Below are 26685 nucleotides of genomic sequence, written 5' to 3'. Positions count from 1 at the left end.
AAGTCACCAAGCAGGGCAGCAGACCATGACCCCTCCTCAACATTCCATGGGTATTTACGGATGGTCCCACCCAGGCAGCCTTCAGCCCTATCTCCTAGAAAAATCTTTCAGGTGTGTGCCCTTCCCAACCAGATAATTGACTCCTGCAGGGCACGAAGCAGCCTTCCATCTCCTAGTATTCCCAGCGCCTCTGACCAGGTAAATGTTGCTTGATTAGGCTGAGTTGACCCCACAGGTGATGGGAAGTTGTTAAAATGAGGTGAAGCTACCGAGAGGCCCAGAGGCCCGCCTCCCTCTCCCGGCGCCCCGCACTGCAGGGCAGGTGCTCTTCCCACCGAGTCCCTCCATCCCTCCCCCCGGGGGGCTGCCGGAGCCCTCGGGGGCGCAGGCCCGGGAGGCCGGCCAGCTTCCCCACGCCCCGCCGGCCGGCGCGTCTGAGCCGCGGCGCGGGCACAGAGGCCCGGCCGTTCCGCGCTCGGAGGTAGGTGGTGCTGTTGCCGTGACTGTCTTCCTCATTGGCGCGGGGCGGAGAGGCGGAATGTTCAACTCCTGACTCGGGCGGAAGCGTGGGAGCCGCGCGGGACGCCGTCCTCTCGACCCCCGGGTCGCCGCCCCTGCCCTCGCCGCGCGCGGGGCCTCGGTGCCCCCGGCTGCTGCTCGCGCCCGGCCCGGGAGCCAGGTAAGGGGCCGGCCGGAGGCCGCGGAGGGCGAGGGTGGGTCGGAGGCCCGCCGCGCTCGCTAGGCTCGGGGCCGAGGCCCTGCCGGCCTGCGGGGCTCTGCTGGGCACTCTCCCGGCCCGGGGCCCGCGCAGGCGGCTGCGGCCGGAGCGAGCGTGCCCGGCGCCCGCGGAGGTGCGCGCGGCGGCCCAGAGGGCCCGGCGAAGTTCGGGCCGGTCCCACGTAGAAGTTGGCGTCCGGAAGGGCTGGCGCTGCCTGTCGGGCTTTCCCGGCCCTGCGCGCGGCGCGGGCGCGGGGGCCGCCGCTTCCCCTCGCCGAACGCCGGGACCCCGCCGGCCGCGCCTGCCACCCCGGGCCCCGCGCCCCGGAGCGCGGGCCTTGCCGCGGGCGAGCCAGCCCCTCGGGGAGGCGAAACGCGAGTCTTCCAAATCAGGGCAGGGCGCGGGCCACTTCCCAGCAGAGGGCTGTGCGTGCCAAGAGAGACCACTAACTTCTGCTTTCCACCGGCCCGGGCGGCTTCTCCCACCGCGAGCCGTCCTCCCCGGCCCTCCCCGGCCCTCCCCGGGGCAGCGTGCAGCTCGCGCCGCCCGCACCCTCCAGCGGCCCCCTCTACTTCCCGCGGGGGGCGAGGGTGCTGCTCCCCTCGGTCCCCGGGCTCCGAGACTTGCTCCAGGCCGGGAGAGGCAAGCTGAGGCCGCCGCCACGCTTTGCTTGCTCCTGACAGCTTGCAGACCAACTTTACTACGGACCTGGCGAGATGGCTGCGAATTGCCTAAAAACGGGGCAGGTCATTGTTAGATTGCTGAAAATGTGTGTTTCTGATGAGCTTCGAGATGTTTGCATAAGCACTGTTGATGGAGGAGTTAATTAGTATTTTTGTTAGTTTCTTTAATAACGAAAGCAACATCGTTTAGTGGCCCGATCCGATGATACTGCAGTAAGCAGCTCTCTATTAATAATGCTGTATTCGAATCCACTTACAGAATTAACGCGAGGCTATCTGAGTTAAGATGGTTGCTAAGGTATGTTCCTGTTTTATCCCTGAAGCTGGTTTAGGAGAGCCTCCTTGCTTTCCTGACCTCAGTTGAAGTGAACGGTCGGGATTCAGTGGATCCGAACCCTCAAACACACTGAAAGACAAAAATAAACAAATGCTTCAAGACCGTTAATGACTTCTTTGTAGTAGGCCTATCTCCACAGTGAAATTCCACGTCGGTGTTTTGTTTTTTTGTTTTTGATTTTCAAAAAAATACAAGACGGATGCATTTTAATTATGGTTTTGGTCATTTGTAGAGCCTTTGTTTAAAGTTCCTGCTACAATAGTGAGAGATTAGGGAGATTGCAAATGAACATGAATTTGGTTTGTTTGGAAAGAGTGAATTAAGATAAAGGAAAATGGTCCCATAAAGCAATGTGTACTGTTTATTTTAGTCTTTCACAACATAATTCCTATTATAACTTTTCTGGGAGGTTTTTTTTTTTTAACCTGGAAAATGCTGTTTGATTCAGACATTATAGTGGTAATAATTCCAGCGTAAATGACCACAGTGCAATGGCAAGGACCCTTTTCTTGTCTAGGAAAGCAAATAGATGACTGATCTCTTCTTACTCTTTTAGGGAACACATAAGACACATTAAAAAGAGAAATATCCAAATATTAAGCAGGAGGATTTGGATCTAAAAATGGATGGTCAAAGATCTTGGGAACTAAGGGACCTTCTTGCCAAATAAGGAAACTTGGCAAGCTGCACTGTGTATTTTAAGTTAGCACAAGAGTGAGTGTTATTGGCAATATATTGGCTGAGTGCCTATCTGGAATGAGCAGTGAAACTGACTTTGACAGGGCTACAAAACTATAAACAGGAGTTATGAGGGGTGTGGAGGGAATAATCTAGTCAGAGAAGACACTGGGGAAATTACAATGATGTTTCATGAAAAGAGGTCAGGCATACAGTGAAGCTATTAGTGTGGAGTAAGAAAAATGGACAGTCTTTAGAAATTGTTAGATTCAGAGAAAAGAGGAGAGAATCAATGATTTTTTTTCTTTTTAAAACCAGAAAAAGGTGTTCGTGGTGATATAGTACTTCTTGGAATAAGATAGCCTTGTATCTGTATCCAGAGATATTGAAAATAAAAATCAATTTGGATCATTTGTTTTCCATTTTATTCTACCCAGGACAGATTGACAGGGAGGGTGTCTTATCAAAATGTAATAGGAATAGGTAAGGCACCTTTTGGTCTTACTGCAGGGAAGATTTAGGCTACTTGTGTTGTGGCTGTTAACGTTGCCCCGCTACACACAAATAAGCCCGAGTTCCAGCTGTGACCAGAAAACGGTACCTGTTAAGGAAAGAGAACTATAAATGCTGGAGCTTAGATTGGTTTGCCTGATACGTGGGTGCTTTTGTGTCAGACCCTCCTACGGACAGCTGAAGCATCGATTATGCCCTAATAGCAGTTCAATAATCCCAACACAGGAGAAGATTCTGTGAGGAACAAAGCAGCCGCGCATTGACACCCTAACCCTGCATCACAATTGTTAATAGGAAATTAAAGCCTCAAATTGAACTTTAGGTGGATAATAAGCAATCTAGTGATTACTGTCCTAAGGAAAGGGTTTGTTTAAAAAAAATAGCAAATTTGAAGGAGGGGACAGAATGATACAGTGGAAAAAAGACATGGTGAAAAAAAAAATGGTACGACTTTGAAGTCAGAGCTGAGTTCGAATCCTGTCATGTCACTTGTAGGTTAGGTGGTTAGCTTGGGGAACTTTCATTCCCTTCTTCGTGCATTTTCTCATGTGTAAATGGGGGACAGTGATACCTGCTTGCTGCGTAAGCGTATGAGACAGCACGTGGAAATGCTTGAACCAGCACCCGAAACTTCAGCCACCATACCCGAGTGGTAGAGAAGAGTGTTCCCCACAGTCCCAAGTGAGACACAGAGCAAAGCTGCTCGTTTCACCTCTACCCAGGTAAGGCTTGCCCTCCGTGGCTGGCCCGGTTCCCAGAGCACACTTCATGCGAGTAAACGGGCTGGGGGGCTTTCCTGGCTACTCTCCTGCTTTAAGTACAAGGCTTCGTAAAGCAGCTTTGTGTACGTCTGTGTTTAGGTACAGCTTTAGGATATTTGGGGGAAAGAATCTGAAGATTATTGCATTTGAATATCTACATGGGGAATTTGAAGAACTTGGGAGTTATATGAATAGGGGAAGGTTATGACCTAGAAGACCAAAACCAAAGTTACTTGGAACCGTTCTTACAGCTGGCTTTGAGCACAGCTTATCTTCAGGAGCTAAACTCCTTCTTTCTGGACTCTGTGTAGGAAAACCAAAAAGAGAAGGCAAGAATCGCTGTCTAAAGGTCATGAAGTGAATCTTCGCTTCCGAAACTTCTCTACCAAAGTATCCTATGGTGAGAAGAGTGTATTTCTTCAGGGATCTGTAAATATAGCCACAGATACCCCCCCCATGTAAACAAGCACTTTCTTTAAAATCTTGTATTTCATGTGAATGTTGCATTCTCTTCTGTCCTGTTTGACTTTATTGAACAAACCAGTGGACAGACACGTGGCGTGTTTATTCCCCCAGACGTTAAGGTAAAATCGACTCCTGGGACGCGGATTTGTTCACAGGCCGTCTGCCCAGTGCCGCCTACGCCGGTGGGAGGAGGAGCCCGGTTCGGATGAATGCACCTGCACCGTTAGGCTTTGCAGCCCGGCCCCCCGCGCGGGGTGATGCAGTTCCATTTTGCGGAGGGAAGAATGGCAGAGATTTCTTATTTTCGGTGGTTATCCTGTGGCTTTCAGCGTGAACAAAGTTCTTTGGGAACGGAGAGGGAGGAGGGAGGGGAAAGAATAGTCATAGGATAGAAATCTGGAACATGACTCTTACCTTCCCAGCCAGTTTGGGAGGAGAAATTGAGGAGTATGGCCCAGTCATCTCCATCATCTCCATGGCTGACGGCAATCACTGCTCCTCCGCCTTGCCAGGGACTCTTAGGTCAGGTTCATGACTGTATTCCGGGGCGGGGGGGCATCCATCCTTTACAGTAGGTTGATTAGTCCTAGAATACTCATAAGGTCACTATGTGGCTGTTGCAAGAATCTCCTATTCCTTGTGCCCCCCTTCTGTGGAACACTGTCCGCAATAGGCAGCTCACTCTCAGAGTGGCTTATTTTCTTCTTAGGCAACTCTGATAACCAGGAATTCTCTCTGTACCTTTTAGGTTGGCGATGCATAATATGGGGTCTTCCATGGCCTTCTGTGGTTTTAACAGTCCCCACTGGCTTTCATCTGACGTCACGGTTACCGGGTTTTAACTGCCCTATTTACCCTTCTCAGGGAACATTCGTTCTCGGTAATTCATCCAAGATTGAACCTGTTTGTTAGCAGCCAGGACAGGTCAGATGCTTTCTGTCTGACAGAAAATGGTTCAAGGGTAGAGACAAAAGCCAAGTAGCAGCAGCGTGAGGGATGGGTAGGCCTGCTGACTGCAGTAAGCCTTGTTTACTCGTGTTTTCTCCCGCACCCCCCTCCCACCCCCACACATCTGTGAATTCCTCTTCCAGCCAACCCATGGAAATGGGCCCTCTCAATGCGCCTCTACTCTACTCGCAGACTCTGGCCAGCTCTCTTCCCAGGCCTCCAGTCCTTGGACACAGTGCCCCTGTAGGGACCCCGTGTCCCCAGAAGTACCTGCATCACGTTGCCTGGTTGGGCTTCTGTTCGAGCACAGACACATTTCCACACAGTACTTCTGTGCCAGAAGTGCCCCTGCCTCCTGCATTCCTCTTCCGCCAGTGTTTTGCCTCCAGTAACATTTCTGGCAGTGGAAGTCTGTCTTCATTAATTGAAATATTAAAGCACAAATAAGAATGTTTCATTTAACTGGCTCATTTTTATTTTAACCTTTGCTCTAATTAGAGGGATGTGTTTGTTACTTGTATGGTGAAGCATAGACACACACACAAAAAGAAACAGTAGCTGTTCCATTTTTTAGAGTCTCAAAGTCGGCTTCTCTCTGATATTCATGACTAAAGATCCTATTCACCGAGCCCAACCTGTTCTGCACAAAATCTGCTGCTTTCCAGTGGCAGCCTTGGAGGAAGGAAGGAATGTCTGTGGTAGACAGAGTATTGGTTCGTTCTTTTTGCATACCTAGTCTCTTCTAGCTAGTCTTATAGATCTTTTTTGAGTGGTTTAAAAGCAAAAGCAGTAGAAGAGTAGTCCTGTTCAAGAACAGAATCTTAGAATCTTTGCCCTTGCTGTTACGAACAAATACAACAAACTCAAGCTCTCCCCATGTTTTGAAGGTTAGACTTGTAGGGGAAAAAAATCATTGTAGAACCATAATCCAAGTGGTATCGTTTTAATACACATGATCATAAAGCACAATTTGTTTTATTCGCTGATCTATGTTAAGGAAGCTGAAACAATACTAGCGTAAGTAAATATTAGAGCAGCAAGGTTGGCAGAAGAATTTGTTGAGGTGTGTTTTCTTGAAGGTTTTTCTGGTCCTATTCAGGTCATTCTAAAATAAATTCATTTTTTTCCTATATTGCATCAAAAATAACCTTGTAACTTTTGTGAAGAAGGGAAAAAGGAAAATGTCAACGAGGGATGGAAAAAGAGGAAGAATCTGCATTCAGAAATTATAGGCCCATATAAATCTAAAAGAAAAATCCAGAAAAAGTCCAAAGACCTATTTTCTAGTAAAGTTAGTTTTTTTATAAGGTGGACTTAATTTTACAAAAAAGTTATGATTTGCAGGTATTTAATGAAGGTGGATGCAGTTTCTTGAATCCTTTTGATAGGCCGTAGATAAGATCTAAAGGCAGATAGTGGCCACCATGGAAAGTAGGTATACTCTAGGAACCTACCAAAGTGGATGCTATCATTGAAATAAATAGGTCTTAGAAACTCTGTTATCTAAAAAGCGCAAAAAAAAAAAAAATCGTCTTTTAATAACTTATTATCCTTATGAAAAAGTTTAAAAGAAAATTATAATGATACACTAATAAGATCTTGCAAACATGGCCAAAACCGGAAGAAGCAAACAGAGGAGTGAGAAAAAACATTAAACCATACACAGATAAGAAGGATTTAGGGACCAATAGTACATTTATCTATTAATCATTGTTCTGCCAAACTAATGGAGATGTAAAATGATTCTGAAAACAGGGAAAAAACAATGGAGGAGAGCATACTGGACGAAGAAAGCCAAAGAAGTCAATGGCTAAATATGATGACAAGACTTATTAAGAGAACTTGACAGCCATCATTTCCGTTTGCTGCGTATCGTATACTAGGCACTGGGCCCTGCGCAAGGCGCTTTCAGAGCATCTCCCCCTTCCCAGCCAAGCAGCGTGGGTGTCCTTGCCAGTGAGAAGACTGAGGTCCCAGAGGCACAGTACCTGGGCCAAGGTCTCGCAGCTGGTAAATTCACGTTCGCTGCCGGATCTACCTGGGGCCTTTCCCCTGGACCATGCCGCTTTTGTGTTGAAAATAGCTGTTATTTGGCAAGAAGACTCATTAAAGAAGTCAAATAATATTCTGTAAATTTGGTAACTTTTGATCTAGCCACTTTGAGTCATTTGGTAACAGAATGGAAGAGATTTCAGATTTTTTACTTACTGGATCTAGGAATGTCATGGTCAGAAAATGTGATTGGTTCAAGGGTTACCAAGAGCTAGAGGCAGAGTTCAAACTCATTATATCTAAATCTTGTTTTTTTATGTTAGGATGTTAGCAGGGTCTTTTTTTGTTTTATTTTGTGGTTTTTAATTCGGGACAGAAGTCCATTTTTTTGCACTAGAAAGCTGGAAACTTTGAAGTCAAATAATACTCCATTTAAGGTTTTCTGCCTCCACATGGTTTCACTTCTGATGATCTATATATGCTTTCAGCAATTTAGTTAATAGTTAAAAATCTTCTTTAAATTTCGGTTTTCACATTTTTAAAAATTGCAAAAGTTTGTCTTACCATTCAGGTACTCAGATGATTGGACTGCCCCAGCACTTGAGTGATTTTCAGCATTTTCCTGCTGTTATGCTTTGATTTTGGTGATATCTCCGCTCTAGTTTACCCTTCAGCGCTGTGTGGCAGATACTTATTAATATCTAAAACAGCCGTGAGAGTTCATGAAACAAAAGTCAAAATGCTACAAAATTAGGGCTGGGAATTGTGGCCTGGAGAAAAATTGCCTTTCTTGTGTAAAAGCAATTATTTTAACATGGTGGGATATCAACATCATTTGATTGGGTATGCTAGGTAAATAACATTTATATACATGACTCATTAAATTCCGCTGTATTCACTGGAGAACACCTCTGAAAAATTAGAACATAATTTGATCAGGTGGTAGTCTTCCCCAAGATGCTCTACGTATGATTAATCAGCAACTCATATTTTCCATTCTTCTCATCATAAGTTGATCCTCTTAGAATAATGATTTTAAATTAAAGGGGGTTAGCTCAAGGGGAAAAATAAATATACAGGTATCTTCTGCTTTTTGAAAATTTGCACGACACCACTTTGCTTTTACGAAAGACCTGCATTCGTACCTGGTTTTGCTAACTGAAAGAACTCTGAAGAGGATTTTTCACTTTTAGGAAAAAAAACGGCAAAGGGGAAAATCGCATTCAGCGTTTGTTTTGCAGTGCGCTGTTAATCGAGGCGGCATGCACCCCAAGCTCCTCCTCCCCCACCACATGCCTCTCAGCATCAACCCGCCGTAGCTTTGAACTGTGTCTGAGAGCAGCTGTCCTTTATTTGTCTTGATTTATTTTGTGCATCCGTTAGCAAGATGTGTCCTAAGCTATCAGAAAAGCCTAAGAGGGGTTAATTTTGGAGTCTGGAAATACTCAGAATTTTCTCCATGTAAATTAATGGCAGTTGCTTTTTTGCTTTATGCCATTCTGGCTAATGAAAGGTTTCATAGGAAGGTTCTACTTTGGGATAGCGGGGGGAAACCTGTACGTGGTCTGACACGCACATAGAAGGCAGTGGGAATCTCAGTCCGGTTTTTTAGCTAAGTCCGTGATGCTTTGCCAAGCTCACTGGAATTAAAACCTGTACTCATACTCCCCAGAGTTGTTGGTCTCTTCAGTAATAAGATGGGACTTAATTTTTTATGGTCTCAATAAAACATTCAAGTAATTACATAGTTCCATTCATACGTAGCCATTTTCCAAATGGCAAGATGTATCACAACGTGAGTAACAGTGATTCTGGGAAGAACACGATTTAATTGCCTCATCTCAAGGAATGAAGGTCCTGGAGAACAATACTTCTCAGAGATCAGCCTTCCTCTGGTATCCTTAGGTCAGTTTCGAATGTAACCGATCCCACCTCAGTTCATCCAGATTCCCTGGACCCGTTCTGTACAGAAGGTTTAGATTTATGCATGTTGATCTCATCCTGGGTTAGATCTCTAGGTTTGTTTTGAAAAGAATTTCCTTCCTCTTTCTCCTCCTCCTGCTCTTCCCTCTTCTCTTCCTTCTCCTTTGGACTCATAGACACCCAATTCTGGAGTCCCAAATATACTCTCCTCAGTTTCCCAAGAAGCCTAGGCAGCAGTTTCCAAATCAGGATTTGCTTCGCAGTCCTCTGGGGGAACTTGTAAACACTACAGATGTCAGATTTTACTTAGCCTGATTGGAATCTTTCTAGCTACAAAAAGTGTAAGGGAAGAATAGCCAGAAACTGTTCATTCATTTGCGCATTCATTCAGCAGTTTTTGAATGGAAAACGTGCAACATGCCTGTCTGTGTACTAGGTGCTGAACTCTAGATGTAAATAGAAATGAGCTTTACCTTTAAGGGATTTATAGTCTGGTGGGAAGTAAGTGGGAAAGCTGATTGGGTAAAGAAAGGTGCTAAGGCACAAAAGGATAATTTAATTCTGCTTATGAGACTTGAAGCAGATAGTCGGGGACGGGAGTTTCCTGGTCAGAGAAAGACGTTCAAAGTAGAACTAGGTTATGCAAAGGTAGGGAGATGTGAGAGAGGTTAGCAAGTACTGGGAACTCCGTGTAGTTCCTCATGTGTGTATGAGAAAACAAGAAGTAAAAGCTGTAAGTGGTAAAGGAATAACACAAGAAAATTTCCCAGAATTAAAAGACATGAGTTCGATGAGAGTATAGGCTGAGAGGGTTCACTGAATGTCCTACCCGTGAACGAAAAAGACTCACTCCTAAACATGTCCTATTAATTTCAGACTTCTAGAAATGAATACAGGGTCCTAAAAGCTTTCAGAGAAGAAGTAATAGTGTAAAAAGCATTAGTATCAGCAGAGCAGTATGAGGCTGCTTTACAGCCACATTAGAAACTAGAACACTATGAAGTAACACTTGAACTTCTAAGGAAAATTATTTCCTACCTAGAATCGCAAACCCAGGCAAGCTACCAATGAAGACATTTAAAGACACACAGATTCTCAAAAAAATTACATTCCGGGTACTCTGTTAGGTTGCTAATGGGAGATGTACACTGTCAAAACAAGGAAATAAACCAAGAAAGAGAAACCAGGGGATTCAAGGACGGGGGTTCTCACAGAGAAGGTGAAGGAAATTTTAGGATGATGGTGAAGGAAAGTCCCAGTCCAAGTCAGGCCTAGGTAGCAACCATCCAGCCAGACTGAATCAATATGAAGAGTACAGGAGGAATGTCTGTAAGAAAAAATAGAACACTGTCCCCCAAATTACCTGATGTTTTCATTTTATTAAAGGAGTTTTGTAGTTCTTGGGAGAGTTTGATGAGGTGCATAAGTGGCAAGAATATAAAAATGTAAGCAAACAACAAAAATGGAGCAACTAATAACTCTAGGAGAAACAAAAAGTTATCCAAGAAAGGAAAAATCATTGAATCCAACATAGCAGTCCTGGGAATATTTACTTTGTCTACAATAGTCAGACTACTGACTATTAACTCAACTAAATATTACCATATATTTGTAAGCTGGGAGGATTGGGCAAGTGTGACATATTTCCATGCAAGGAGTAAAGGGGGTATATGAAAACTAAATCCTTTTCTTCCACAGAGAGAAGTTAATAGGTAATATCTGAAATGGAGCAATCAAGAAATAGCAATATGAACACATTTTTTAGAAATATGGAGGTAAATAGCAGAAGAAAACGGTAAAGGAGTTGAAATTAGTCCCTCTGTAGAGAGAATTGGGTACGGGGAAGGGTGGAGTAGGAGAGTTCTATTTTTTATTATAAGCTTTGTGGTCCTATTTTATTTTTATACTTTAATAAAACAAAAATGATAACAATATAGACCTAGCATCGGTAACACTGAGGGGATCTTGCAAGTGGTGCTTTGCATTTTGTTGGACCGACTTTTTAGCTTGCATATTCTTTGTGACTACCGTTGGCACATTCCTAAATTTTATCCAACCTCTCTTCTTTTCTATAACTGAATATGAATTGAAGCAAAAGTTAGTAAGGTAAATTGTCGACTCACATGTGTGATAGACTAAAGTTGGGTACAGTGGGTTTTCCCCCCTGTATTTTTGTGTCGACTGTAAGCTAGCTTTTAAACTTTAGATGATAAATAAATAATCCTCTCTTGCCTTCTCCCCAAAGTAGAGCAGAGTTTGACTTTGTGTAAGGAATCAGCATTCTTGGGGCACCTGGCCGGCTCAGTAGGTGGAGCAGGTGACTCCTGATCTCAGGGTCGTGAGTTCAAGCCCCACATTAGGCATAGGGCTTACTTAAAAAAAAAAAAAAAGAAAGCAGCATTCTTCAGTGACATGACATTCCTAAAATGGGACTGGTGGCCAGCTGCACGTGAAGATCTCTGAGCCGACTGTGTACATCACTCAGCAGAGCTTCAAGTTGTTTATGAAGAAACTTTGTCCACATCGCCCCCTCCACCTTTTTATTTTGAAAATAATCAAACCCCACAGAGAAATGGAAAGAGTAGTGAAGTACTCGTATAACTTTTGCCTAGATTCACCAGTTCTTAACATTTTGCCCCATTTGCTTCCTCTCTCTCTATATCCGTGCACTGTTTTTGGAGGTTGGGGGGGGTTGAACCATTTTAAATTAAGTTGTAGGTATAATGCTTAAATATGTCTCCCCGTAGATCTCTCAAGAACAAGGACATCCTCCTACCAAATCAGAATACTGTTATTGTCCGTGGGTAAAATAATAGTACCTAATATGTAGTTAGTATTCAAATTTTCCTAAAATCCCAATAATACTTTCTATAGATTCTGTTTTTCGATGCCAGTATCCAGTCAGTGGTCAGTGATTGCATTTAGTCATCGTATTTATTTATGTCTCCTTGTGAAGTTTTCCTGCCTTTTCTTGACATTGACCCTTGGGAGGACCCCAGGCCAGTTGTTTTGCATGCACAGGGATTTGTCTTTTTGCGCCCTCATTGTGGGATTCTGGTTTACAGTTTGGCAAGAACATGTGTACAGACTTCTGTTATCCACCTGCTTTTTTATGCAGGTTCAAAATTTTAGTCCATTGTTTTCTTGTTTGTATGTTTTTGTTTTGTGTTTCCTGCTAATCTGTGGTTTGGCATGGGCTGTGAAGAATGACCACTTACCCGGGTAATAGTAAAACTCCTTAGACTGCAGAAAATATCACCGTAATAATCTCTGGGAGGGGTAATCCGTTCCTCTGGAGACAAACAAAATATTTTTTTTAAAACATTCTTGGCAGAGTATTTTGGATGACTTAATATATTGTAATCAAGGGCAAATTTTCTCCTCTTTAATTAAGTTTTGCTACAGCATCCAGTCTAGGGAGCCCCTTGTGGAAAACCCTGGGCCAGCTTTTCTGTCCTCCCTAAGCGGAGCGGTAGCTTTCGGAGCAGAAGCCCTGAGCGTGGGCTCAGTTCGCAGCATCTCGGCCGTCCTGGTGCCGGGATGCCCCGTGGCGTAGGTGATGGGTATTTCGCGTGAAGTGAGCGCCACGCGGAGGGACGGCGTGCCGCGGATGCCCGGAGAGCTCTGCCAGCCTGCCGCCGGCAGCGTGCCCCGCCGGTCAGGGCTTTGTGATAGACCTGGTGACACAGTAGCCTTTCGGCAGAGCCCCTGGGGATGTGCAGGAAGTGCTGCGCCGGCTTTTGTCAGGGGGGAAATCTGAGCCATTTCTCTGTGGACAGCTGTGTTTCAGAGTCTGGACAAGTGGCCGTTGACTTTTGCACACGGGCTGCCAGGGTAAGGGTTTTCATTTTGGTTTGTGCCGAGCCTTGCTTTCCTTTCTCCTGAGTCATCACGGTTCTTTCTGGACGTTTCGCAGCGCTTGTTACCCGTTATCTAAAGTGGGATACAGAGGATTGGTCCTAATAGGTTTATAATGCAACTTTTCTTTTGCTTTCTCTCTGCAGATTTTGTGGGAGTCTAATACTTTGTCATTATGAGATGTCGTCTCTCGGAACCTCCTTTGTGCAAATCAAATTTGATGACTTGCAGTTTTTTGAAAACTGCGGCGGAGGAAGTTTTGGGAGTGTATATCGAGCCAGATGGATATCCCAGGACAAGGAGGTGGCTGTGAAGAAGCTGCTCAAAATAGAGAAAGAGGTAAGGTCCTTTTCTGCTGTCAGAAATGGTCGCGATTGCGCGTATGTAAGCTTTTCAACCGAGTCAGAGGTCACGGGCTGTCAGGGACCTAGCAGGCGAGGCCTTTGGGGCTGATCCGCGAGGCTGTTTCCCAGTTTCCATTCTGGGAGCCCCATAAATAGAAATCACTGCCACGTGTGCTTTAGGACTGAGTTCTCCTAGGGGTCATCTGAACCGAGAGGATTTCTTTCCATGGCATGAAAGACCGAATGTTCTCTGAGCTCTCCTTGAGGGGAAGGTGAGGCTTCAGACCTTCCCAGTCTTCAGGCTTGGCTTTTCCCCAGCTCAGCCGAGAGGGGTCAGTAAAGAGCAACGTGTGAAAATCTGTATTCCCTTTCTATTTTGGGTTTCATGAATTTGTGGCCATCAGAAGTTGTCTTTAAAAAAATAAAAAGCATTATTTTTCTACTGAAATCTAAACAATACTAGTTTCTTGGATTTCACCTTTACTGGAGGCCAAAAGTGATGGATTTTGTTTAATAAAGAATTACCAGGTGCTAGACAAAGGGCTGCCCTATTTGTAAAATCAGAAAAGGGTCTTGGTTTCCCCAGTCTGGGACTTGTGCTAGTCCTGGGGGAGCGCAGAACTCCTACCTAGGCCCTTCCTCTTCCTTAGGAATATGACCCAGCTTGGTGCCCCCGTTCAGTTTGGTACCTGGCGGAGAAAGCTAATTGTGGAGCTGACCTGCAGGGGCTCAGTGGCATGGATAGCTTTTAACAGCTACCCTCTGGAGCTCGTTTCGGTCATTTCTATTTATGTCCTATTCTGGCTAATTATTGTGGTTTTTTCCCCAATGTCTTTTTAAAGGGAACTTTTCCATAAATATCTTTTAATCTCCCCTGAATGATTTCATTTTTTTTTTTTCATTAACTGCTGTCAGTGAACCATAGCAATTGATAGAAAAGGAAACCTGAACGGCAGCACTTTGTGGCGTTTTCCCCCAGCCGTGCGGTGTGACTGTGTGGTCCCCAGCTGGGTTTCCAGTTGTTGATGCCAGGTGAGAAGGACTAAGACCTTTCTGCCTTGGGGTACCTGTAGGTTGTGGAGAGTATTAAGGAGCGATAGCTTTTAACGCCAGGGTGCACACAAAGCAGGAGAGTGCTCTGTAGAAAAAGTTTCCTTTCTCCTTAGTTCTTGATCAACACGTTTGAAAATAGTGGCCACAGAGTAAAACCATTTCTTACTCTGGACAGAACCTAGCTGCTTTTATCTAGCGGACTCTTACATCCTTTACAGGCAAGCTTAATCGTAGCCATTTTATAGATGGGGAACTAGAGATTTGAAGAATGTATTCAGGTGCCTCAGAAAGGGGCAGGTAAAATCCAGGAGATCAGACTCCCTGTTCTGTAGTTCTTAACTCTGAAATCTGTAGTTGACCAGGTTAGATAGAAAATAAACCAATTTCATCAAATTTATATTCAAAATATTTAAGTATGCTAATGTCTGTAAGCATGAAGTCATGCGGCCTCCGCTCAACAAGCCTGTTCTTACATGATTGTTAGATGTGAAAAAGACTTTTTGAGTCATAGAACAAATTTTGCCAGGAAAACAGTAATTGCAACCTGTTCACTCCACCCCCACCTCCCCATACATAATACCACTTATTTTTTTATTTTTTTTTACTATCTTTGAGAAAGCTAGAAAAATGGCATAGGAAAGCACAGGGGTGAAAGCAGGATATTAGAAACTACCAAGTCCTGCTCTTACGTAGGTGTTTAACCTAAATGGGTTATCACTCAGAAATGGAGGCGATTTACAGTCAACTGCAGGAACATACCTCATACACGGTAAGTAGGAACAACAGACTCAGTGCCAGCATTGGGGCCTACACCCCCACACTTACTGAATCAGCATGAGTCTGAGATGTAAAACATTCTGGCTAGGGGTTGGCAGGTATTGGCAACTGGCTTGCCGGCTAGGTGTTGTCGAAGTAAGGTGAAGGTAATAAGCTCTGCAGTGTTTTCCAACGTGTAGATTCAGTTTTATGTTACTTGGCCATTTTTGCCAAGAAGCAGTGGAACGTTTAATAATCTTTAAGAGTGACCATGATATCTGGTTATGTTTTATGAACTTAGTGAAAGGTGGAGAAAATAGTTACCAAACTCTTGAACATCACATACGTAGGAGGCTAGAGGAAGTCCTTCTATTTTGACTTTTTTCGTAGACCTCTAATTTAGTGAGTATGTATTACTTTTCTCTGCTTTAGTGAGTACCTATTACTTCTTTAACTTGGAAGAAAAGAGAGAAAAATGGAATTGACTTACAATCTATGTAGTTCTTTGGGGGCGCCTGGGTGGCTCAGCCGTTAAGCGTCTGCCTTCGGCTCAGGTCATGATCCCAGGGTCCTGGGTTCGAGCCCTGCATCGGGCTCCCTGCTTGGCAGGAAGCCTGCTTCTCCCTCTCACACTCCCCGGCTTGTGTTCCCTCTCACTGTCTCTCTCTGTCAAATAAATAAATAAAATCTTTAAAAATAAATAAAAATAAATAAAATCTATGTAGTTCTTTAAAACTTAATTTTTAAAAAATTTTTACGCCCAGGGAATAACTATAGGAATAGTACCATGAACTCTGGCATTCCCCTAGAATCACCACTTATTAACAGTTTTCAACATTTGCTTCTCTTTACATATTAATTTATATGTATTCATACCTATTTTTTGGTTAAAGATTTATTTTGAGAAAGATTGAGAGAAAGAGAGAGTGGGAGGAGGGCAGAGGGAGAGAATCGTCAGGCAGACTCCCTGCTGAGCACAGAGCCTGTTGCAGGACACAGTCTCATGACCCTGAGATCATGACCTGAGCTGAGACCAGGAGTCAGATGCTTGACCCCTGTATTCATACATATTTTTATTGAACCATGAGATAAATTGCAGAGACTGGGTACATTTTTCCTAAACACTTTAGCATCTCCCGAGAATGCAACGGTAATACAACTGTCAGAAAACTTAATACTAGTGCAATAATATTACCTATTCTGTCTGTATTCAAATTTTGTTGATTGTCCCAGTAAAGACTTTTTATGGCAGTTTCTTTCAACCCAGGATCCAGTCAGGATCACATATTGCACTTAATTGGCGTATCTAATTAACTGCCTTAATTGAGCAGTTTCTCTGCTTTTCTTTGGCTTTTAAATTTTGACATTTTTGAAGAGTGCAGGACAGTTGTGTAGAATGTCCCTCATTTTGGGTTTATCTGATTTTCCCTTCCTCTTTCCTAGTTTAAGGTTATGTAGTTTTGGCAGGAATACTTCAGCGGTCTTACGTCCTTGGCATATTTTGATGGGAGACTACGATGTCTCGTTATTGGTGATACTAATTTTGAACCCTTGACTAAGAGGGGTTCACCCAATTTCTCTACAGTAAAAATACCTTTTTTCCCTTTGTAATTAATAATTAAGCTGTTGGAAGATACTCTGAGGCTATGTAAATATCTTCTCTCAACAAAAGTTACCCAATGTTTTAAGCATCTGTTGGCAATTCTTGTTTGAATCAGGTATTATTATGACAGTTACTGTGTAGACAGAAAAAGTTCTAGCATAAATGAGAGCCTTCCTTTTTTCACTTATTTATTCACCTGTTCATTCATTTATTGTTTCATTGTAGGCTTATGGATTCTTTTTCAAATTCAAAATGTTATATTACATTGTTACTCACTTTCATGCTGAAAATGTCCCAATGCAAGAGTCCCTTCAAGTTAGTTCCTGTGTCCTTTTGATGTCTCCATCACTTTTTAGCATTTTCTTACTTCCTGGCACAAGAAGATGTTCTAGGCTGATCTAGTTCCTGCATGATTCCTGGAATCAGCCATTTCTTCAAGAAGCCCTGGTTCCGGGTCCCTGATTTGGGACTATGATATTTAGAAACCAAGATTTGGGTACTAGTTTTGTTTATTGTAGACTTTTTAAAAGAGCCTTTAGGGGCGCCTGGGTGGCACAGTGGTTAAGCTTCTGACTCTTGGCTTTGGCTCAGGTTGTTATTTCAGGGTTGTGAGACTGAGCCCCATGTCGGGCTCTGTGCTCAGCGTGGAGTCTGCTTAAGATTCTCTCTCCCTCTCCCTATGCCCCTCCCCACCCTGCACTGTCTGTCTCTCTCTCTCACTCAGATAAATGAATAAATCTTAAAAAAAAAAATAAAAAAAAAAGAGCCCTTGTTCTTTGAGAGAGAGAATGGTTATAGGTAAGTTTTACTTCTGGAAGCATTTAATTTAAACATTAATATCCTGTATATGGCTAGCTATGATCTGTGATATGCTCCCATTAGGGGTGTAAATTGGTAAACTTCTTGGAAAGAGATTAGCAAAATGTATCAAAGATCTTAAAATATTTACATTCTTTGAGCCAGAAATTTTACTTCTATGACTTCATCCTAAGGAAATAATCAGAGATGTGCAGAAAGATGGAGACAATAGGCTCATCTCAGATGGATAATGGTGAACAACTGGAAACAACCCCAGTGCTCCATAACAAATTATCTTTTAAATTATGTTACTTCTGAGACACACACACAAAGGCAACTATGGGAGGTGACAGATGTGTTACTTCCATTGTGTGAATCTTTGCACAATATATGCATATAGTAAAATCATCATGTTTTATACTTTTAAAATATGGCAATTTTATTTCTCGATTATACCTCAGTAAAGCTGAAAAAAATTATTCTACATCTGTACAGTAGAATTCCATTGCATTGGGAAGAATATTTAAAGAGCTAGGGAAATGCTCATTATATATGGCTAAGTGGTAAAGCAAGTTACAAAGCGTTATCTGTAGTAAGATCTTGGGTGTCTGCTTGGTGTTTGTGTGGTGTTTTCATTTTTCTTATACTTCGTTTTCCATATTTTTCTATAAAGATTTCATGCTTTTCCCCAGTACTTTATTATGAACATTTCAAACATAAAGAAGAGTTGAAAGAGTTTTCTAGTGAATCTCTGTATGTCTACCATCAAGGGTCTGTCATTAACATAAATACTGGCTTTATCACATATATATTCAGCTATGTATCCTTCTGTCCATCAGTCCATTTCGATGCATTTCAAAATAAGTTGCAGACATCAGTATCTTTCCCCTTAAATACTTCAACGTGCATATTATTACCAGAGTTCAGTATGTGTTTACTGTTTTGTTTTCTTTTGAGATAAAATTTACATACAATGAAGTGTACAAATCACTCAGTTTTGACAAATGTGAACACCGTGTGAGCCATATATTTACTTTTATGATTGGAAAAAACTCAAAAAGGATTATAGCTCTGACAACCTATGTCACTTTCTCAGGATGTTCAAGTGAATTGAGTTTTATAAAACTCTTTAACATGCCACAGATTACTAATTTTCTAGTCTCAGTATGTGCCTCTAAAATGTTTAATGTTTACCGTTCCATCGATTTTCCGTAGCAGTGCCAAAGAATTTTTCAGTGGTAATTTAGCTTGTTTATGTTAGTTGCAGATTTACTTACAGTGCACTATTTATTTTTGTTAAAAAAAAAAAGTTTTCAACAGGAAAAGAAATAATATCTTAAGGATCTATGCCAAAGGTAAGAAAAGAAGCCGTTATTGTATCTTTCTGGTAAATTCCAGATGAGTTGAGATCAAACGCTACCGCAGAGGCAGAAATCGAAGCAAGGAGTACAGAGGGCGGATAAAGACGTTGTGGGTCAGTGTCCTCTTTCGAACCACTGACCTCTCATGGCACGGAGTTCATCAGCTTCACACCCCTTTTAGGAAGGCTTACTCACAACAGCTTCGTTTTGCTCTTGCTGTGTATTTAATGATATGTTGGACCAGACATGTCTGCACATGATGTGTTCGTCTAAGAGATGGAAACCTACCAGCATTTAGTTTACCTTGATGTCTGTGGGTGTCCAGCTGATAGTAGGAAACCAGACTTAGGTATGAGATATGAGACATGATTCTTTTTGTTTCCCTCAAGAACTGAAAAGAAGCAGAGCGCTCAGGAGTGAAAGATGAGGATTCATTTGCCTTGCCTTTTGCACGGTACCACTCCCTTTGTTAAAAAAAAAAAAATCTTACCAAATTTGTTGTAGAAATGTCGAAAGCCAGATAAATTCCAGTTTCAAAACTGTCCCACACTGTAGATACTTACAAATAGAGAAGATCAAAATGTCAAAACAGGGCATAAGAACAGGAACCACCAATAAGTTTTTGTATAAAGGGGGAAATACTTGTGTGAAATAGAAAATACAATCTTGAAATTGACACAGAACTTAGAAAGCTAAAAATAAAAGGTTTCATTAGACAGACTTTATCAGCATGACAGCATTTAGTGCTTCATAGAAGGCTAGCGAATGTTTTTATCACTTTATTAGCTTGTTGGAAGACCCGTTTTCCTTTTCTTTGTAGTTCTGTAGCTGACTTTTTACTGATGAATTATTTGCATGTACTTTAACTGTAGGAATGCTATTTTAGTATTTTCCCCGTCTCTGAACACAGTACAGAAGAATAAAACCGCACTTATTTTCTTTGTAAATCATCTCAGTGTTTAAATACATTGATAAGACTAATGTAAACAAAAATATCTTGGATACTTGATGCCTGCCGTCGAGTTCTGGCATAATTTCTGTGCTAATTTGTCCAGAATGGTGTTCAAGCATGGCCACGCGGTATTTTTAAGCATCCAGAGGGCAGGCTTCACTGCACTAGAGCTGACATTGTAAGTTGCTGCTTTCGAGGTCCTGTATGTTACAGCATCTCCACTTACCTAGGCTCTTCCCCTTCACTCAGGAGTCCTGTCACGCGTTCTTACTTAGGACAACCCCGTGCACAGCGTTTCCTGTCCCCAGTCAGAATTAACCCATTCTGGATTTTTTTCTTTGAGGTCAGTGGTTCTCAAAGTGTGCCCTTTGGACAAGAAGCATCAAGCATCACCTGGGAACTTGTAGAAATGCAACTTCTCGGGCCTCACATCTACTGAGTCAGAAACTCTGGTGCGTGGGGCCTTTCAGTCTGGGCTGTAATAAGTTTCCAGCTGTTCCTGATGCCCATTAGAATTTGCGAACTTCAGGTTGTCGCCAGCCAATCATAGGGCACATGCGTATGGTCAGGATGTTAACTTTAGTTTGGAATTTTAGGTCCCTGTCAAACTGGTTGTTAGAGGCTTTTCAGACCCTTAAATTTACCACGTTCAGGGGACTACCTGTGCGCGGGCCCTGCCTGGCACCGTCACTGAGTGTGACAAACGAAGGCTGACTTAGCCATGGGAAACATCTCTGAAACGTCAGGCAGATGGCTTCAGATTCCAAAGGTTCCCCTCTTGCGTCCTCACCTGCCTGTGCAGCCGTGTCTTTCGTTTTCTGACCTGAACTCCCACTCCTGTCGCCCTTTTCCGTTTCTGTGACCTTGTTCCCTCTTTCCTGCAGCTATAATGCCCTGTCCTCCCTGCCTGGGCAGATCCTTCTTACTCTCCGACTTTGATTTCTTCCTTTCCCGCGAAACAGGTTCAGGTCCTACAAGCATCATTTTTCTTTTCGTTCTGAACTTACTAACACTTGTACCACTAACACGACTTGTGATTATAATTGCCTTGCAACTCTGGGACACTGTAAGCTACCGCCATGTAACTTTGCATGTGAACGTGCCACGTCTCCTCATCTGAAAAGTGGAGCTTCTTCATAACAGTACTGACCCCAGAGGGTTGGCAAGAGGATTAAATGAGAGAACACATGTAAAATGTCTCAAGAGTTTTTGACACATAGGAAAATCCGGATAACGGTGAACCGTCCGTTGTATCTTCACAACCATACTCTGAAGTCAGGATGGCAGATCAGTGTCATGTTTGGTGAAAACTTCCGTTTGTTGGTTCCGAGAACCTTATGTGGAAAAGGTGTCAGAGACCACGTGCACAGTCTGCGGGCAGGAGCCACGGCAGGGCTCAGCGTGCAGGTGGAAGGGCAGACGTGCACAAGGCATATTCCCCTGTTGCAAGCTCTCCGAGGGCAAGGGCTGGCTTTACCTTTGTCGCCGATGCTGTCACCATCCTGACCATCTTCTCTGTACCAAGTACAACTGCTGCCGTGGTCACCTGGTTCAGGCCTTTCCATTACTGCCCCCCTCTTCATGGTCGCGTTACAAGACTATAATCTCCTTTGGTAGATCAGAAATGACAGCTCAGAGAGGTTAAGTAAACTAGCTAACATAAACAGCACCCTTCCTTGCCTGCCTTTCCTCACCCAGCACGGTAAAGTGTCTGTTCCTTGATAACTGGGTTTCCTGGTGCAGTCCGTTCTCCTTTCATTCTCATCCAGGAAAGGTATCCTGCATCAGTGTACCCACGTTTTCTTCGTTTACTCTCCGAGCTGTGCAGGAGGATGAAACCCACCAGTCTTTATTTATTGCTGGTGGTGACTTCATTCAGCTACATAACAGAACTCTTAGTTCTTCCCTTTTCTTTAGGGTACCTGATGAGTGATTTTGACAAATGCCGCGCTTTGCTACCTTTTAGGCTAGGCTGCCATTTCCGCTTAAGAAATTCTAAACAATTCGTGTGCCATACTTTGTGCTACATCTATAACTCATTGCTTGGGGAATAAGCAATTTAAAATAAATCATTTTATTTGATAATGAATGTAGTCATCATCCGGAAGTATATACCGAGCAGCTATCCGTCACTCAGCCCTTTTCCTCGGGGTAGGTCTGTCACTGGGAGCTTAGACACCCCCGAGTGAACTGCTATCAAGAGATTTAAGAAATGAGACACATACTGAACAAATGTACAAATTAAACGAGTAAGCATGTATTTCTGATTTTTCTAAAGGCAACACAAACCTTATAGGAGAGGTAACCTTAGAGTGAGGAAAAGCCACGGGAATGGCTTCTCCTAGAACCAGGAGGAGTTTAGAAAATCACCCGAAGTATAATGTTCTTATCATGGTATGTGAAATGCAGTTACACTGAGACAAACATCACTCTTTGCTATTTTTTAGATTAACAGTGTGACCATAAAAATGTTTTATTTGCAAGAGAAAGCCCCATCCTTCTTATTTTTGCTACTTAGCTATTTTAAATTTTTAAAATCCTTCCAAAACTTTGTTAGATTACATGTTTACTTGCATGTGGAAGCTATTTTTGATTGGCCATATGAGGAACATTATTGCAACTGTTATATCAGCTTTTCATTATAGTATTACTTGAAGTCAGTAATTTCAGTATATTAAGCAATAAACATTTCAGTTAATATTATTCAGTTAATTAATATCCAGCCATGCTCTAAATATTGTGCTGAAACCAAACCAATGACTGTGTTCCAATAAAAATACTATATCCTGATTGGTGTTATACAAAGCTAGGCTCTTGCTTCAGAAAAATAGTATGAAGCAGAAATTGAATTTCTGAGAAATTCAAAGCCTAATACAGAGAGAACAATTGAAAAATTGGAGGACAGGAAGAGCCATGCCTGAGTATTTCAGACAGTTTCAAAGTAGGTATGATTGGCTGTCAGTCTTCAGAATGGGATTATCTCACTTGGGTATTAAAAAGGTACCTAGGGGCGCCTGGGTGGCTCAGTCAGTTAAGCGTCTGACTTTGGCTTGGGTCGTGATCTCAGTGTCCTGGGATCGAGCCCGGGGGTCCGGCTCTGCACTCAGCAGGGAGTCTGCTTGTTCTTCTGCCCTTCTCCCTGCTCATGCCCTTTCTCGTTCTCTCTCTAATAAATAAAATCTTTAAAGATAAATAAATAGGTACCTAGAATTTTCTTCTCTGCTTTCTAGAGAAGACAGAAAGTCACATGAAATTACCCAGGATAGAGACTATCTTATCAATTTTTTCCCCCCTCATACCTAATTCCTGCTCTTGGTTAGGACATCCAGCTTCTGTTTGAATACTGCCTTTGATGACATGTGAGATGCAGGCTGTTTAGTTTTGGAACAGTTTAATTCTTAGTTCTTTATAATGTAACTTCCAGACATTAATAACGGGCTCTGGCTCCGGGGCCCCACAGAACAAATCTTACCCTCTTCTGTGTGTCAGCTTCTTGAGCACAGGGTCTTGATCTTCTTGATATTTGTGTGTCCTGAGCTCACTGTAAGCAATCAATCAATGTATAGGGCATAAATACGCAAAATAATAAACATGGTAGTCACACCTCAACTTTCTTCTATTGTAAGATTTACAGAAAGATTTTGTATTCCCGAGTCTACAGAAAAGAGCACTGTTTCCCATTCCTAGTCTGCTTCATAGCCTTGCCTTCTCTGTGTTTGGCTGAGTTTTTCAGCTCTTAATACATTCGTTTTTCTTTCAATGAAAGGCTCGGTTCTATAGCAGCTAGAAAGGATTTTCCTGGCCATGGTTCTTACTGCGTGGTTGTTTTTTTTTTTTTAACATGTTTCCAAAAAAGGAATCCAAGATGCCTTTTTCTTAGCTCTGTTAATATCAGATGCTCATTGATTGATGACCTGAGAAAAATTAAGGTGTCCTAAATGAAACGAGACTGCTGGAATCTTAATGACTTGAGAATATGACTTTTATCCCTGTTGCTGTTCTTCAGAAAATAGTGCTTGGTAAAATTAGCCACGTTAGAGCGGCCACACTGATAAGGGAAGATGTCTGGAGAGTGTTGGTAGAGGCTCTGCTCACGAAGGAGGGAGCTACGTGGCTGCTCTGCTTTTAAAGGGAGATTATAGTAGGAATTAATGAGCAGAGTCAGTTTAACTCACTGAATTTGGAGAATGTGTGGAGCAGAGCATCCTTTAGTGGGAACGGAATTGCTTCTGTCACTAGAACTATAGCTGAAGAGTCGTGTTAAGCACCAGTACTCAGTTTTACATCACCGGATGGGCATTTTAAATACAGCCCATAGTGTAGTTGGCATCTAAACTGACTTTTCCTAAACCAGTTCAACTGTGGGCAAATCTTTAAAGTTGTGAAAGTAGACAGCTTTTCCCCCTTAAACTCTCAGGACAGTTTCTTAAGCACAGACGAAGGCCCCGAAGTGTGATCTGCATTGGTCCCTGGGAAGCAGTGTGTGCTCTGAAGAACCTGGGAATTGTGGCTAAGGCCAGAGGACGTGTGTCCAAACAGCGAGGGAATGTGGGAAACTCTGATTCTAGATAGACTTACCCCAAGGGCTGAGTGGGCCAAGAACAGATTTTTAGTAAGAGACTAAGAAATTATCATTAACTGGATTCAGGAATGTGGAATGTTAAAAAGTTATATGCTGCCCTGTTTCAAAGATGAGTTAAGATTGTTAGTCGGTAGGGGCGCCTGGGTGGCGCAGTCGTTAAGCGTCTGCCTTCGGTTCAGAGCGTGATCCTGGCGTTATGGGATCGAGCCCCACATCAGGCTCCTCTGCTGGGAGCCTGCTTCTTCCTCTCCCACTCCCCCTGCTTGTGTTCCCTCTCTCGCTGGCTGTCTCTGTCAAATAAAGAAATAAAATCTTTAAAAAAAAAAAAAAGATTGTTAGCCGGTAGAATAAGTATATTTTTGAGGTTCCAGGGAAGACACTATGAGTCCCCAAAATCTCTCTCTCCCAAATGTAGGGTAAAGAAATAAAATTGACATTTCTTGAGTTCCTATTATTTGTAACCACTATTCTATATTCTCTATTTAATCCTGTTACTAATGCCTCAAATTTGGGCATTGTAATTTCACTCTTTAAGATACTTTCTCCTAATAAAACTGCAAATACCACTGAGAAAGGTAGCTCAGCATGTTAGTAATACCTTAGCATGAATGACATGTGATTTTTTTTCCTGAGCACATACTTTTCTAGGTGAGGAATTTATAATTGTTGCTGTAGGAGACTGTGACCTGAACAGATTACTAGGAAATCTCCTTTTTGGTATTGTCATCCAACAAATATTATTACGTGCTAGGTACTATTTTAGACCCTGGAGCCATATTGGTAATAAAATAGACAAAAATTCATGTCCTTTTTGAGCTTAACATTCAAATGTGGGAATAAAAAAATTAAATTGTATGTTAAAACATAGAGATGGTTACCCCTCTTAAATATGGGCTGAACTTAGTGACTCACTTGCAAAGAGTAGAAAAGGAAACACTAGGAACTTTAGGCTTAGTAACTTTATAGTGGGCAGACCTGGCAGGTGCCACTGAGCCAAGTGATCTGGGTTGGTATCCCTAGGGATAAGCCACATCAGCACATGTACCCCTGATGTGATGTGATGAGAAACACACCCCATCTCTGTGGTCTTCTTCCCCAAAACCTGTAATCCCAGTCGAGGCATGAGGAGAACACCAGATTAACCCAAATTGATGGACATTCTATAAAATACCTGGCCATTCCTCTCAAGGTGTTGTTTACAAACTGTCACAGAATCTTGAAAATACTATGCTAAGTAAAAGAAGTCAAACACAAAAGGACAATTACTGTGTGATTTTTCTTAGATGCCTAGAGTGGGCAGATTCAGATGTAGAAAGCAGCATAGTGGTTACCAGAGGCCGGGGTAAATAGGGAATTATTATTTAACTGGTACAGAGTTTCCGTTTGGGATGATGAACAAATTCTGGAAAGGATAATGGGGATGGTTGCACAGTAATGTGAAGGTACGTAATGCGTTGTACACTTAAAATGGTTGAAGTGGTGAAGTTTTATGTACCACAACTAAACTATAAAGTTCTATTTCTAAAAAATATGAAATAGTAAAGGATAAATTTAACAAAAGAACTGTGCAAGATCTTTACACTGCAAACTATCAAACCCTGCTGAGAGAAATGAAAGAAGGCCTTAGTAAATGGAGAGAAACACTACGTTCATAGGTCAGAATGGATGCCATTAAGATGCCAGTTCGCCTGAAATGGATTTGTAGCTTCGGGACAACGCCGTTAGAACACCGGCCAGTTTTTGGTAGGAATTGATGAGCAGGTTGTAAAATCTGTATGGAAACGTAAAGGACCTGGCATAACCAAACCACTTTTGAAGACGAATGGTGTTGGAGGACTCACACAATACACTACCTTATTTCGTTACTTACTCCAAAGCTCCCGTTATCAAGATTGTGTGGTATTCATGTCACAGGTGGACCAGCGGAACAGAACACAGTCCAGAAGTAGATCCATATTTGGCCAAAAGATTGGTGACAAAGGAACCAAGGCAATCCAGTGAAGGAAAGGATCATCTTTTCAACAAATGGTGCTGAAACAGCACGTAACTGCAGGACCCTGAGAACTGCGGGGCTCAGGAAGGGAGGACGGCTGCTGAGCGGGGCTAGTGGTGTGTGTTTCCTCAGCCCTGTCCAGCTCCATGGTACAGGAGTGGGGTAGACAGAGAATTGGGTTTTTTCAGGGTTGTGGTTTTCCTGAGTATAGTGAAGTTAAAAGCACAAGAAGGGAGGGGAGGATGGATGCAAAGGAAGGGTTCTGTGACGCGCCAAGGGACTGCAGCTGGGTAAGGAAGGAAGGGGAGGCGTCTGGGAAGGAAGTGGCACCACAGAGGTACGGGAACGGGTGATTACAGGTCGTGGG

General features: G+C 42.9%; 1 protein-coding gene across 3 annotated transcripts in view; it reads left to right on the top strand.

Annotated features, from left to right (window-relative positions):
- The first annotated feature begins 515 nt into the window (after nt 1-515).
- MAP3K20 (mitogen-activated protein kinase kinase kinase 20) overlaps nt 516-26685 on the top strand; it is a 168867-nt gene continuing 142697 nt past the window's right edge. Inside the window, exons 1-2 of one of the 3 annotated variants that reach the window (XM_040643848.1) lie at nt 516-679; nt 13023-13215. In XM_040643848.1, coding sequence (XP_040499782.1) covers nt 13057-13215 — 159 coding nt within the window. In that variant the 5' untranslated portion in view covers nt 516-679; nt 13023-13056. Of the gene's footprint in view, nt 680-12582; nt 12853-13022; nt 13216-26685 lie in introns of those variants that run through there. The other 2 variants (XM_040643858.1, XM_040643843.1) reach the window with 2 other exon arrangements.

This window comes from Ursus maritimus, unplaced genomic scaffold (assembly GCF_017311325.1).
Source record: "Ursus maritimus isolate PB19 unplaced genomic scaffold, ASM1731132v1 scaffold_1, whole genome shotgun sequence".
Classification (NCBI taxonomy): Eukaryota; Metazoa; Chordata; class Mammalia; order Carnivora; family Ursidae; genus Ursus; species Ursus maritimus.
The sequence above is the reverse complement of the archived record's forward strand: the minus strand, read 5'-3'. Positions and strand labels throughout refer to the sequence as shown.